We start from the raw sequence: 14,846 nt of genomic DNA on the forward strand, positions 1-14,846 counted from the left end.
GTAGATGATAATTGGAAGATGTTCTTAGCTATTCTTCTTTTTAACTGGGTAACTGGCCGACAGCAGCTTCTCAGCACTTTGAAATGAAACACAAACTACCGCTAATTTTACTCTGTGGAATCTGAGGAAAGGGAAAAACAGGAAATTCAAGTACAACTAGCAGCAAGGCTTTGAACTGTTTGACTAATCTGTGAATATTTCAAATGCTTGGAACTCACAAAAATTACAAAAGGTCACAATTCCATGAAAAAGAGCCATCCAAACAAGAACAATTTCCTGGTTTGGGATTTCTTTACCAAATACAATTGCAAATGAAATATCTTCCCATGACCCTTTACAGTCAGCATGGACATTATGTTCTTTTCTAATTTTAAACTAAGTAACACAGGGAGAGGAATATTTAAATAATGTATCAGTTTTGAAGTTTTGGATATATTTTTTGGAAAGTGCTTTTGTATTGATTTATACTTTGTTTTGCTGGGAAGGGAATAGATTTTAATCTGTTTAAATCCTCCTTTAAATAAGGAGAAAAAGAAACCCCAAAAAACCAAACATAAAAATTATGTATATTCCTCAACCTATTTCAGGGTGCATCACAGCTTGCAAAAATTAGATAGCTAAGAAATCCAGGCAGTCCCTCTGTTTCTGCACACAGTCAAAACTTCAGTGAGTAACTGAGGACGCAAGCTGGTTCCACAAAATGCTGCATTTCCAGTGAGAGCATCTTGCTGGCTAACTGAAGTCTTAGAAATACAGACCACTTGAAATTAGGTAGGGTTGATAAGAAGATAAAATGCAGTGATAAGGAATGTTATAAAGGATTATTTAAATCCTGCCTTACAGACCAACTCCAGACTAACTTAGGGCATAGGAACAGTCTACTTGAATGGATAGATGTGATAGTCTGCTGTTTTGCAGGTTGTTCTTCTGTAGTAGGTTTTAAATATTCCTTGTTATAGGTTTGTAATGGTTCATTCCATGTACCCCATTTGGCTTCCCTAATGGTTCAGTCCTGAGTTGTTTACCTCAAGATTTTCCCGCCAAGTGGATGTCAACCTACCTGTCAGTCTTCTTGTTCCTCCTTTGTTCCCTTCTGGAATGTTCTCTGTCCTTCATCCCTTCCTCGAAGCAAGATTGGATTGCAAGGTTTTCTCCTTCCCCTTGTTGGTTTCTATTGGGTAGCCCTTACCCTGCACCCCTCCCCTAATGCCTTCCTATTGGTAAAAGGTTGTGTCTTCCCCTTATTCTCGCCTCTCCTTAAAAGCATTTCTTTTGTCCTCAGTTAATGTCACTTGTTTCTGAATCCTGTGGGGAAATAAAATTTCCTAGAACTCAATCAGGTGACCCCTCTCTATTCCTTTGCCTGGTTTCTCGTATTGTGCTGCTGTATTCCCCAGCCACAGCCGTCTGCTGCAGCGAGCTGCGGTCCCTGTACGCACCCCGCCACCCGGGGGAACTCAGTGGAGATCCGGGGGCGGCCGCTCTCGTGACTGCACACCGGTGTTGGGAGTGAGCTGGCTGGGGAACATCTTCCCTGTTACCGCAGCGCGCAGTTACAGATGGACAATTCATGTGCTGAGCACTAAGCAAATCTCTGCAAAGCACAGTGCTTTATTAAAAAATAATTTTTGAACCTGCCTTTTTTTGCTAAAATAATAAAATTTGTATGTAGAGTAACAAATCTGTAGAGGTAACCAAAACCTTTTAACACAGGTCAGTCAGGGAACTGAGCCATGAATTATGCCTAAATCTTTACTGCTCCTGTGTTTAGCAGTAATATTTGCCTTTGGCTTTAGACTCTTGTCTTTATTTTCTTTACCTCAATTTCTTTAAAATATGCCACCTTCTGATCCTGATCAACTGTGAAAGATTGTAAAGAGATAGCTTATCTTCCCATAACCTACCATGTAAATGCAGAACGTTTACTGAATTTGAAATGAGTGTTATTGACAAATGGGAGATATAAAAAGGATCAAGCAAACACAGAAAAATCCCAGGAAATAGCCTGTTACCTGTGAAGTGTATGGAAAGCTTTCAAAACAGGAAGAACAGCATGGAATTGCATGCTCAGATGCTGGGGTTGTGTGGGCTCTGAATGGATAGCATAATGCTTCCCCAAGCCTGTTAGAAGTTAGAAAACAGATGGCTTATGTATTTGGTAGCTCAAAAAGCTGGGATATGGGCCACTGAAAGGTGGGGAATCAGAATAAAAGAGATGAAAAAGCTGTTCATCTTTAGTGCAAAATATTTCCTTTCTCTCTTGTGTATTACTATAAAACCAGAACCACACAGAAATTTTCTGGACAGCAGAACTCTTTCTATGTTGCTTCAACATTCCTGTATCTACAAGCAGAGGCTTCCATTTGTTCCCAATGGGAGCACACAGATGAGGAAACACCTTTCCACTGCTATGCTAACTTCTTGTTCTGTTTATCAGCATTTTCATTAAAGATTAATGACATAGAATCGTAGTACTAAGTAAAGGCACTTTGAATTTTAGAAACCAGATAAGCTTTTTAAAATAATGTAACAGGCTTCTGTTTCCTAATCTAATATTTGAGCTGTGGTATAGGCAGTGCTCCAGCACAGAGAGAAACAACCTTTGCAATGAGGAGCAGGGGAAAGGTCCTAAGGTCCAGCTACCCCTTTGCAAACCACCCCTCTGTCCATAGCAATGCTGCCCAGGCCTCTTTTACAGGTGGAGTTCCTTGTCAAGGGTATCATCAAGGTTCATTTTGCTTTCATGAAGTATTTTAAGGAAATACGTTTCGGATTTTTTTTTAATGATCCTGTTTCAGCACGGTGGCCACTGCTTTTAGATCAAAGGAACAACATTTTTAAGGCTTCATGGCACAGTTCATTATATGCCCCCTCTGCCTTTTCCTGCCTTTGGACAGAATACAAAATAGCAGCTCTGCAGTCTCCTGGAAAAGGCAAACCCTTCCAAAGATGACTGTAATAATGGCACAGCTGCATTGTTATGCACCATGCTACTCACCTGGAATCAGCCTGGAATACAAACAGTTGTCAAATGAAATGATCTGTGGGGTGTCTCATGTAGTTTTCTAATATTGTCCAGGTATCTATGGTATTCATCCTTGAATAATCAAAATGTCAAGGAATGCTTTAGAAACCACGGAACCATTCTCTAGGCAATATACTAAGCTGATGCACAGCTTCCCAGTCATTTTATTAGCCATGGTTCACAGAACTAGTCCCAGTCAAGGCTCAAAAGTATATATTCAAAGATTTTGGAATGACTTGATTTTTTTTTTAATCAGAAAAATAAATTAGATTGGGTTAGTGAATAAAGCCATCAGGTAGGGAGATGAAATGTCATTACCTAGAACAAGTCAAATATCTGCCAAGTATTTCTGTATAAATATTTCTATACCTGTAAAACTGGGATAATTTTTCTTATATTTATCCTACAGTCTACTAAAAACTGTATCTCACTTCTTGTGAGTATGTTCAACTCACAGTGAAATCTCAATCTGGGCAAGGATCTCTCAGCATCACTCCAAGACATCACAATAACAGTGACACACTTGGATCAGGAGTCTAGAAAATTAGGCTTAATCACTATTTTTAAAGTTATAACCACACTATAGCTCCCTTAAGCTCCTGCAAAAGTTTGAGCTTTGAAAGACTGCATTGGTTCTTGCCAGCAAACAACTCACACTCCAGGTGATTGTTTTCCCATCCTGTCTCTCCAGCAAAAGTGCATGAGTTACACTTTGATCAGTACATTAAGAGGAAAGATGGATGTTTCACCAGTCACTCTCAACTTCCTGTGCTTTCCTCACTTGGGTAGTTTCAGGGAGTGCACATGATTCAATTTAACAGCTCCTCTAGTGCTAAATGAAGCCAAGTTGACTATGCTAATGCTTTACATTTCCATGGTGATCTCTGTGCAAGCATTACAAGCAATTTATGAAAAGTCATTAATTAATTCCCTTATCAAGTCAGTGTATTTGTCACCATTCTTCAGCTGGAGAAAGAGGGACAGTAAGGGAAGGTGACTGCCAGGTGCCTTAGACCTCATCTTCCCTCCTCAGTGGAAGATGTCACAGGTTCTCCTCACCAGCAGTGACAAAGCTTCCAGGGTCAGACACAGTGACTGGTACAGCACAAAAAGGTATGGCTTAACCCATACTATTATCCAATCAGTTTTCCACCTTTGCTTCATTAATCCAATTAGATATTAGTTAATTCACTGTTAAATTCTGCTCTCCTGGGGTAGTGAATGAGCATATGGGCCCTATAAGGGAAGAGAATTCCCTCTCACTCCCTGGTGACAGTGCTACAGAATCTCCGAATGATAGCAGACTTGGAGGCTTTGCATTCCCTCAGGAGGGATAATTTTTGACAGTGAATTTTTGACATTGTGGGGTTGTGGGGTCCTAACTTCTCTCTTGCTGTTGTAATTCTCCCTTCACTACAGCTCTCCTCTGAGAGTCTTTGTAACTTTTAATTTCAGCAATTTCAACACCCTTGAATAAGGACTGGCCAATTGATATACACAGTAGTTTTGCTTGAACATCAAAAATAGACTATAGTTCAACACAGAAGAATCATGAAGTATATTCATAGAAAACCATCTAATTTGTCAGCAAACAAAAATAATCTGCTTTTCCAAGGAGAACCTTTTTGAAAAGAATATTCCTGACATTCTAGGGCAGCATTACTATTGCTTTCAGTATTCTTAATGTTTTCATTCAAATGATGTAATAATTTCTAAAAGCACATAATAATTCTCTTATAAGGAAACATAATAAGCCATAAAACCAGCTTCTTCCAGTGCCTGGGAACAGCCTTTGAAGGTGTTTAGCATGACTATTTAACAGTCTAGTAAGAGTTTAAAGATCTTTTTTTTTTTTACCCTCTCTAGCAATTTTTTTTTCCCAAGTGACAAGTTAATGTACAAATTTTTCTTTCAAAAAGGTTCCTTTAATAAAGATTTACTGACATGTAAGCCTAGAAAAATTTGCAGTAGTTTTAATGTCTTCAAAGGACTGCATAGATGAGCTCAGCTGTACATTAGAAAGCAGGCCTAAGAACAGCCCTAAACATGAAATACTCAGCAATATGAATCTCTACCTTACTCTGTTACTTTGGAGTCAGTTAAAGTACCTGTGATTAGCTGGACCTGCCTAGATTGCCCTGGAAGTCTGGGCTTTTTCTGTGGAAGAGAAATGGTGGCCAAAAGGTGATGTTGGTACACAGCCAAACTGGCTCAGGAGGACAAAGCACTTTATTCTTGGCTCCATCACTGAGACAGTTAAAAAGTAAAAACAATGGAATCTTGCAGTAGTCTTCTCTGGTGGATGTTTGCCGATTTACAAACAGGTTGAGACTGAAACCTTTTTCAATTCAGACCACCAGGAAGCCTTCTGAAGTTTCTAAGCTCTAACTGGATACAAATTCTAAAATTTACACTGGGTGTAAAGTGAGGGTTATCAGCTGTGAGACCTATCCTGCTTTGCACATATCCGAGTGATGCATAGGCTGATAAGGTAGAAAATAAAAGAGATGTGACCAGAAGCAAGAAGGTAACCAAAGGAGGATTACAAAAACTACCCAACACTTTCCAAACACATCCCTTTCAGCAGAAATTAGCATACCCAGGGATATTTACCGGCTGCTGGAGAGCCTGGCCAGGAGGGGTTCCAGCCAGCCCTTCTGGCACTCGCAGTGGGAATCCATGAAGATGAGCACATCCCCAGTAGCCCGTGCAGCTCCTAGCATCCGACCTCGGATGACTCCAAGCCTCTTGTTGCTCCGGATGAGCTTCACACCATCCAGCTTAGATATGTATTCACTCAGAGCTGACTTCAGGGGCCCTGTCAGAAACAGAACAGTCACTGCAATGTTTTAGCTTTAATTCAAGCTGTTATAGAAAAGAAACAGGTAATAGGAGATGCTACTTCTTGCTGGTAAAATGTTTCAGGGGCATTTGTTTTAAATGGCCAAGTAGGCCACATTTCAAATATTTCTACAGCACCATAATGTCAAAGAGAAGTGGAGACTAATGGAAACTGAGATTCACAAGTTATGAAGCTGTTCCTGTGGGAATCTTAATAGCCTCCTTTCCTGTTTTCAGCAAAAGGTGGATGCTCTCATCATCACATAAAATACACAGATGAGAGTGAGATACTACAGGTGTTTGGCTTTCCCAAGCACTTCAGATTACTTTAGCAATATGGACTTTTCCACTCTATGCTTCAGCCAAAATCTAAGTCTGGAAATTATGACAGCATATCTGGTCCAGTGGGAATTCTAAGATTTGCATACTGTGATCTTATTTTAAAGTAAGAAACTTCAGAGTTGTTGTAAATGATGTGGGGGGAAAACAGAAAGATATTTCAAAGTTGAAAGGCTATGCTAAATTCTAGGGATGGATAGTGAAACCTGGGCTCTGGGCTGTGCTTAGCTTGCTTCCTGAGAGTCCTCTTTGCCTTCTCCTCTCCTCACACACTTCTTGGAGGAGGACAGTTTCTTCCCCAAAGTTTTGGAAAAAAGAACTCACATACAGAGAAATGGGAGCTACCTTGCTGGCTGAGATCGTCAACTAGGATGATATCCTTGAGGAAGGCCTTTGGGGCTGTATCCATAATGCTGTGCACAGTTCTCAGCAGAGTAGACCAGGCTTCATCATGGAAACAGATGATGACACTAGCAGTAGGCAGACTGGAGTCATATTTTTGCTGTGGGCACCTGAATGGGTGAAATGAGGAAGACACTGGAAACGCTGGAACAAATGGCTATTTTTCTTTTCTTAGAGCAAAGTTGCAAGCAGCACCTAAACCTTCAGAGGTGGAGAGCAGTTTAAGATCTCAACTCACTTCTAAGAAAAGGAAGTACTGAGGTATCCAAAACTGGAATATGAAATGAAAATATGGGAATGGCACTATCAAAATTATAATATAAAAAGAGGAAAGTGTTCCTGTGTTCTGGGATATTTTTTTCCTGCTCTGTCTGCCTCAAAAACCAGACCTCAAACAGAAACAGTCCAAAACATAAAGAAAAAGTGAAGATAATTAGAGCAGAGTGAGGGATAAAGCAGGTCAGCCAGCTTCCACTAATTTCCACATTTTCCCAAGTAAGAGAGAAAAGAGTAAACAATTGCAGTACCATTAAGACTAAAAAATGAAATAACTCATCTGCACAACACATCAGTATACCTGTGGATTACTTGACCAAGATCCTAGTGAATGAAGCCAACATCTCAGTCCTCGATGGCACTGACATGAATCCTTATTACATGATTACAAATATAGATACAATTAAGAAAGAAAATGTTTTTCACTATAAGGTTTGTACAGGTCTGCTTTTCCAATGAAAATTAATCACGGTTGAATGAGACTCCCAGCTGGGAGTCAGTGTGCAATCGAACCAGATGTACAGTCTGGAAGTGGGTGGCATGGTGCAATGTGGACAATCCAGTTTTGGGGGTTTGTTCCATCATCGTTTTTCACTGTCTTGGGCTTGGGGAACACTGCCTGTGGGGAGAGTCTGCCATCTTGTCTTTGTCTCAGGAGGCCACATGGCACTGGGTAAGGAGAGGGCCCACCATCTTGTCTTGGTCTCAGGAAAAACTGCATTACACTGCCAAGCCACAGGAACATCCCCCTGGCATCTTGTTGTTGTCTCTGGAATAACCACTGTCATTGCTGAGATACAGGAACGTCCCCCTGCCATCTCGTCTTTGTCTCAGTGGCCATGCAGAGCTAAGTCAAGGTGGTGAATGTCATTTGTGTGTAAAGCACCTTCTCTTTTTGTATAATTTTGTTATTAATATTGCTGCTGTCACTGTGTGTTTCTTACTCCATTGCTGTTTGCTTTCAGTAAATTGTTATCTTAACCCACAGTCTCTCTTCTGTCCCTCCCTCACCAGAGGGGAACAGGGGGAAGTTTAATTTCCAGCTGGTGTTAAATTGCCACAAAAACTCAAACATTTAAGGATGACAAACACTTCCCATTCGTCCTCACAGAAACTGCATATGAAGACCATGTATTCTGGTGTGAGGTTGCATATTTTCCAGAAAATGCCTTCAAATGTCCATTGTAGAAATGCAAACACTATGTCTACATAGTGCTTTGCTGACATTAGAAAGCACATTTAAAAAATATTTTTATTTCCCAAATAACAGTCATTCAGTGTCGTAACTAATTTAATCTCCACCAGCAAGAATTTCTTCAAGGAATTACACAATCGGCTGAATGCAGCCCATTGTTATTTCAGCATTTTTGTATTGCCAAGCAAATGATTATACAGATTTTACAGTGGTTGTTAAACAATTGGCTACTCAGCGAAATTCATGTAAGGGATATAATTTTAGTATTTCTGTTTATTAGTGTTTTACTTAATGCTTCCGTTCATGGACTGAGGTTCTATGCTGCTAGATACTATCCAGACACAAAGCTGCTAATCACTTAAGAGATACCATAGTCTGAATGATTTAATGATGAATACACATAAATGGTTACTACAGATACACTTCTGGGAATATATATTTAAAATTAGCACAATCTTAATAATTTATTGTATTTTTTAATAATTCACTTTTTTTTTTTTTGCATAGGAAGGAAAATATTCTTGATGATTTTTACACTGTAATTAGTCTATATTGTCCTTGGTTTACTAATTTTGTGTAATCAACTATACTGTTGCCTCACAATTTTATATAGGTGATTGTTTCCATTTTCATCAGGATCAAGAAAAGAATACTCTCATGACTTGAGAGTGATATTTTCAAGCAGTAGAATCGAGAAATAATTAAGAAATTTGAAGATCTGATGCAGTCCTTTTACTACCAGGCAGCTTCTAACCAGAAACATTCTATAGCTATTAGCACCTAGTTGCAAGCACTGTGGTTAGAGCAAGAAAATAAGGCTGTTGTGAATTCTTAATTGGAAAAGAATTGAAAATAACAGTACTTGAACACATAACCTTGGTGGCGAGTGCTTAGTTGCCATGGAGATTGGCAAAGACTTGCAATATAGCTATCTAATCTTCACAAAAATGCACAAGGGTGCTGGTATACAAAAATACCTTCCCTGTAATTTGGAGCAGTTTCATAGCCTGTCTATCATAAATTGGCATTTCAGAAAGTCAGGGTTGTGACTGATATGAGACATAGTGTTTTAATCTAATTTGTGAAAAACAAGGAATTGTCACATGCAGCAATGAACAGAGAGCAATTCTAACAAGGCAAAGGCAGAGCTGACAGGGACTCCCACTCACCTTCAGGAAAATATTTAATTGAGATTCAGCTCCAAACAGCACTCCAGAGAAAGCTATACTTTGGTAATGAAACTTAAAACTTTTGTAGATACCTTGTGAGTTCTTTTGCCATTTGACACTCAAACCCAAGACACAAAAACAGACCTTTCTTTTGGGCAGAACACCCATCATAAAAGTCACAATGGCAGGCTTGATTCAGGTGTCCCAGGAGAGTGTCAGTCCCAGCTGGAGCAACTGATAGCAGCAGAAAGCACTTTGAGGGATGAAGGTACCTCAGAGGATGGGCCACTTCTTATGTGAAGTATTTGCCATCCAATTTCAAGTGACATGAGGGAGACTGAGTCCCTGGAGGTAACTCACTGAAACATCTCTAACTGGTTGGCTTCCCTCTAATTAAATAATAATAGACATTGTGATGAACAACATGATGCAAAACAAATAGAGACACAATCTGATTCTGGTTTGCTCTCTTTTTACACTGCTGTAAAACTGGACTGACACAGTTGTGAGCCAGGTCCCCAGAGTAAACTACACCTAAAAATCATCATTTTGTGGTTTGTGTGTTGTGCCATAAGGGACAGGTCTGGCTTAGACATATTCTGCTCCAGGTTTATGATCTGGATTTAAATCAGCTTCAGATGCTGACATCTGGGGTTTCTGGACTCTGTAAGCTGTGGTGTTGAGATCTCTTTAGGCTGTAACTAGTGAGACAGCAAAATCCACCCAGGAGCTCTGAGACCACAGCTTAAATGTTACCAAGATCAGAATTAACTAAAGCTGTATCTTGTTGGATGGCCCTTCAGCTGCCAAAGTAAAACCGTTTTTTGGCTTTCCACCAAAGGCAGTAAACCAGGGCAGTCATTCCTCCTTTGAACATTACATAGTTTGAAGAGTTAGCAGTGAAGCATGCAAAAAAATAACTGAAATAATATCACCATGTCATTATTTAATGGAGTTAACCAAATTAACACTGAACCTAGTCAATAAGTACAGAAAACACTCTTTCATTTCTCTTTCTTTGAGAACGTACCCTTAAATTAGAGCTCCCAGCTGTCTTTAAACATGTGAAATGAACACTAGAAAAAAATTATTCTGTGTCTGATTTAAAATGTTTTCCAGTACATCTTTCCACTGTGTTGTGGGAGAAAACTACAATTGTTTTTGTTACAGAGACAAGACACCACACATCCCTTGCCCTTCCCCTGAGAAGGGAAGCATATCATAGAATCACTTAGGTTGGAAAAGACCTATGAGATCATCAAGTCCAGTCTTTGACTGATCATCACCTTCTCAGCGAGGCCACAGCACTATGTGCCATGTCCAGTCTTTCCTTAAATACTTCCAGATTCAGTGACTCCACACTTCCCTGGACACTTAATTCCAATGTTTAATTGCCCTTTCTTTGAAAAGTATGTCCAACCTAAACTTTCTCTGGGACAGCTTGATAGTAGATACACCTCAGATCCTTTTTAAGAAGTGTGATGAGCAGCCCCTCCTGGGCTGCTGTGGCAACTGGCTCTCAAGCCTCCAGACTTCAAATGTAACACCTGGGCCTTCAAATGCAACATTTTTTACAGCCTGGCTGCTGACAGGTATGGTGGTGTTGGCAGTTGTCTGACACACCAGTCTCCACTTTCCTTCCCCCCAGGAGTTTCCTTTCAGTACTTGCCACAGAATCACAGGATATTCTGAGTTGGAAGGACCCACAAAGATCATTGAGTCCAACTCCTGGCCTGCCCAGGACACCCTAAGGGTCACATCATTCGCTTGAGAGCATTGTCCAAACTCTCCTTGAACTGCCAGGCTTAGTGTCGTGACCACTTCCCCGGGGAGCTGTTCCAGTGCCCAGCCACCCTCTGGGTGAAGAATCTTTACGTAATATTCAGCCTAAATCTCTCCTGACACAACTGCAGGCCATTCCCTCGGGTCCTGTCATGGGCATCGCAGAGAAGAGATCCGTGCCTGCCCCTCCCCCTCCCCTTGTGAGGAACCTGTAGACAGCAATGAGGTGTCCCCTCAGTCTCTTCTCCAGGCTGAACAAACCAAGTGACCTCAGCTGCTCTTCACACGGCTTCTCCTCCAGACCCATTGTCACCTTTGTTGTCCTCCTCTGGACACTCTTTAATAGCTTTATATCTTTCTTATATTGTGGTGCCCAAAACTGCACACGATATTTATTTAAAGTGAGGCCACACCAGTGCAGAGTCGGCTCCACTTTTATGAGTGACCATCGGGCCACTTTCGTTCTGGAAGAGCTGAAAGCCCCAGCTCTTCACTCATTCATCACTTGGCAAGCCCAGTGACCCCATAGCTCTGGCAGGAGGGCTGAGACGGGGCCTGGACGAGGAGGGAAGCCGCCTCTCCTGCTCGCCAGTTCGGCGCGGGTTCCCTCCCGCTCTGCAGCCCAGCAGCCGGACGGACGGACGGACAGACAGCCGGACGGACGGACGGACGAAGGGCGGGGCCCGGGGCGCTCCCTGCCCTGCCTCCCCCGGCACCTGCCGTGACGCGGGCGCCCGTAGGGGGCGCTGTCGCCTGCTCGGCCTCAGGGCACGCCGGAGCGGAGCCGGAGCCGGGCCGGGGGTGCAGGGCTGCCACAGCAGCGCTCACACCGCCCCCACGGGCGCTGTGCTCCGCGCCTCTGCTCTGCTCACACAGCGAGCCCCAGCTGCCCCTCCCGCACCGTGCCCCCCTCCACCTTTGCCGCCCGCCGCCTCTGAGGGCTCGAACCACCTCCCGAAGGAGGCTGGGAGCGTCCCTGGTCTGAGGAGCGGAGCGCCCGACCCGGACGGGAGTTCGATAGGAAAGACGCGGGGTCTAGAGGAAGAGAGGTGCGGGGTTTGCAGGAGGAGAGGCTCGGGGGGACGCGGCGGCGGGGAAGGAGGCAGGTTTTCCCCCAGAAGTGAAATAGGGTGTTTTACTTACAACGGGTGTCGTACCTCAGGCAGGTCCCGGCGCAGCGCGATCCGCTCGCTGAGCGCCTCGTTAAAGCCGTGCGTTTCCAGGCCGAGCGGCCGCTGCCCCGCAGCAGCCCCTTGCCCATCCTGCAGGGGAAGGGACAGCGGCTGGGACTCGGGGCCCCCCTCTGCCTTCCCCTCCGGCCGCCTGCTCTGCTGCTTCACCACGCGATAGCCCTTCCTGGCCTTGCTGTGGTTCCTTTTGCCGGTGGGCGACACGACGGCCATGATCAACTCATCCTCCCGCAGGGAGATGAAAGGCGATAGACCATCCAAAGGGTAATACTGCTGGCTCTCCTCCTGGGTTTCCAGCATCTCTTGGGTCTCCACAAAGTCCATCCGATACCCTTCCCGGGGGTTGAACTCCACAGGCTGGAAAGTCCCTTCCTTGCTCTGGGTGCTGGGAGGTGGATTCAGCGTTGTAACCATCAGTAGCAAAAAACCCAGCATCAGAAACAACAAGAGAAACTGCAGCTTACGTGATCCATATCTGCACTTCTTCCTCAAGAACATACTGTTGGTGACAAAATGATACAGATGGTCATGTTAAATATCACTTGAATCTTCCTCAGATTTCAGTCCTCGGGTTGCACAAAAGCCCTGGTTTTCACTATCTGCCAAGAGGATTTTTTTGCTCCCTTCGCATTTCACTGATGCCATTTCATGTTTTCCTCTCTATTTACAGAAAAAAAAAATTATAACATTCCTATTAATATTGTACTTACTGTAGTAAAATGTAGCATGGATCCAGTGAGATAAAGTAGATCCTTTATTATACGGAGTCACAGCTTAGTTAGGAAAGTGCATGCTTTGCTGATTGAAAGAGTAGCTAAAGCTTTGATTTTTTTTTCCCCTTTTAAAATTCTAAGTTGAAAGAAGTCCCGTTTCTCATAGTTTCTTTCCAGAGTAGATCCTGCTTCTTCAAAGTTTCCAATTGCTGCCTGGATTGAAGCACTGTATCTCTGAGAGCAGATCTGACAGCTCTCCCCCGTTCAGAGGCTTCAAGTTAACTGTGATCAACAGATGAGAAGTAGTCGGTCCCTGACTTTGTTTCACACATAACTACGGCACTCAGTCAGGAAGCACTTTGCCAGACATAATACAGAGCAATGTGTGTGTCTTTCTCTTGGTCCTAATGCCCTCACTGTGCTTGTCCTATCAAATCAAAACTTTGCAAAAGCTGTAAGAGGTGAAATACAAGAAGCAGAATGTTGTATTAGAAAAGAAATCAAGCTTTTCTCAGTAATAAGCTGAGAATGCACAGAGCAAGAATCAAGAATTTTATAAACTGAATAAAAGATGGAAAGCACATGTTTTATTTAAGGTTAGATTTATTCATATGATAATGTGTTAGCTGGAGTATATTTAATATCAAATAAATATTTACAGCTGTAGGGATTTTAACACTGACATAAGGGTGCCAAATTATCACCTGGCAAGCTGAAGTTGTCTCCTCATCCATAAATTTGGTATTGCAGGGCAAGCAGCGCTTCAAGTTTTCATTAGTCCAGTAATAACATATATAAAAGCCTGGGCTGGAGCAACAACCACTGACACTGAGAGAAAACAACAACTTCTGTGATTAAAAGGGGAGCTCAGTCTCTGAGGTCTGTTTGCTCATACCGTTGGCATGGGTGCTACTGGGCATGGACTGTGGCATTTTTTGCTACAAGATGAGTGCTTGTCCAATGGGAGAAGGGGTGAGACAATCCACGTGCTTCAGCATCACATGCCTCTTGGTCTGGCAGGCAGAGATCAGGGATGGATGCAACTCAGGTGTTGCCAACCCTTTTGATGCTGGGGGCATGGGATGTGGTATTTTTCATATCATGTAATATCTGATGAACAGAAAGCTCCTGCTCCAGGAGGCATGTGATTACTGGAGAACTTCCACATTCACAGATTTTAAAAAAGCCCTACATTTCTAGACATTATAGCTAAAAGAATAGCCTGAAGACAGGCATGCAGTATACTCTAAAGGAAGCCAAGGATTTATTATTTTTTACCTTCATTGCTACACCCTCTAAGATGTCCTATAAGTTCAGACAATGGTTGCTGGAATAGAGCTTCCAAAAAATTAAAAATGAGAGGATACCTAATTTCTAATTAAAATGCATCACAACTTTCAAAAGCAAGGATGGTATAGAGTACCATAAGATTGCTGGAGGCAAGTAGTGTCTCACTTCTGTGTGCACTCCCCTAAGCAGTTTATACAGAATGCCTTGAGGGAGTGTGACTGGTCTGCTGTGTCTTGGCACCTTCCCTACATCAGCTGTTCTTTAAAATATACAGAACTGCTTTAATCATATCTCGGAGAGAAGGAAGATTGAGCCAATATTTTGATACTTCACCATTGTACATATCGCCCTTTTTTAGCTTAAATTCACAAAAAAGTATCATCCCAACTCACCTTCAGCCCTGAGAATATTACTTTCTATCCTGCTCTTCACAGGGAAAAAGAAGTATTGATGGTTTCAATCCAATAGGGAAGAAGCACACATTTGCATTAAAAAAATCGGAACTCGAAAGCATTCATTTAAATAACAATCTTTCAGCCATAGAAAGACAAAATGAAATGTAAATGAAGAGACCTGTCTGTGATATTCTCCAAAAAGCTGGACCAGTGACTTGCAAAAGGTTCA

The 14,846-nt window shown here is 42.3% G+C and overlaps 1 protein-coding gene across 2 annotated transcripts in view; it reads right to left on the reverse strand.

The window, feature by feature from the left end:
- Positions 1 to 13,791, reverse strand: part of GALNT15 (polypeptide N-acetylgalactosaminyltransferase 15) — a 30,558-nt gene extending 16,767 nt beyond the window's left edge. The window contains exons 1-4 of one of the 2 annotated variants that reach the window (XM_068207601.1): positions 13,637 to 13,791; positions 12,173 to 12,718; positions 6,551 to 6,717; positions 5,639 to 5,843 (exon numbers count right to left, since the gene is read on the reverse strand). In XM_068207601.1, the coding sequence (XP_068063702.1) occupies positions 5,639 to 5,843; positions 6,551 to 6,717; positions 12,173 to 12,718; positions 13,637 to 13,662 (944 nt within the window). In that variant the 5' untranslated portion in view covers positions 13,663 to 13,791. Of the gene's footprint in view, positions 1 to 5,638; positions 5,844 to 6,550; positions 6,718 to 12,172; positions 12,719 to 12,929; positions 13,400 to 13,636 lie in introns of those variants that run through there. The other variant, XM_068207610.1, reaches the window with a different exon arrangement.
- Positions 13,792 to 14,846: the final 1,055 nt, after the last annotated feature.

The sequence above is a fragment of the Anomalospiza imberbis genome, chromosome 1, assembly GCF_031753505.1.
Source record: "Anomalospiza imberbis isolate Cuckoo-Finch-1a 21T00152 chromosome 1, ASM3175350v1, whole genome shotgun sequence".
In the NCBI taxonomy this organism is placed as follows: domain Eukaryota; kingdom Metazoa; phylum Chordata; class Aves; order Passeriformes; family Viduidae; genus Anomalospiza; species Anomalospiza imberbis.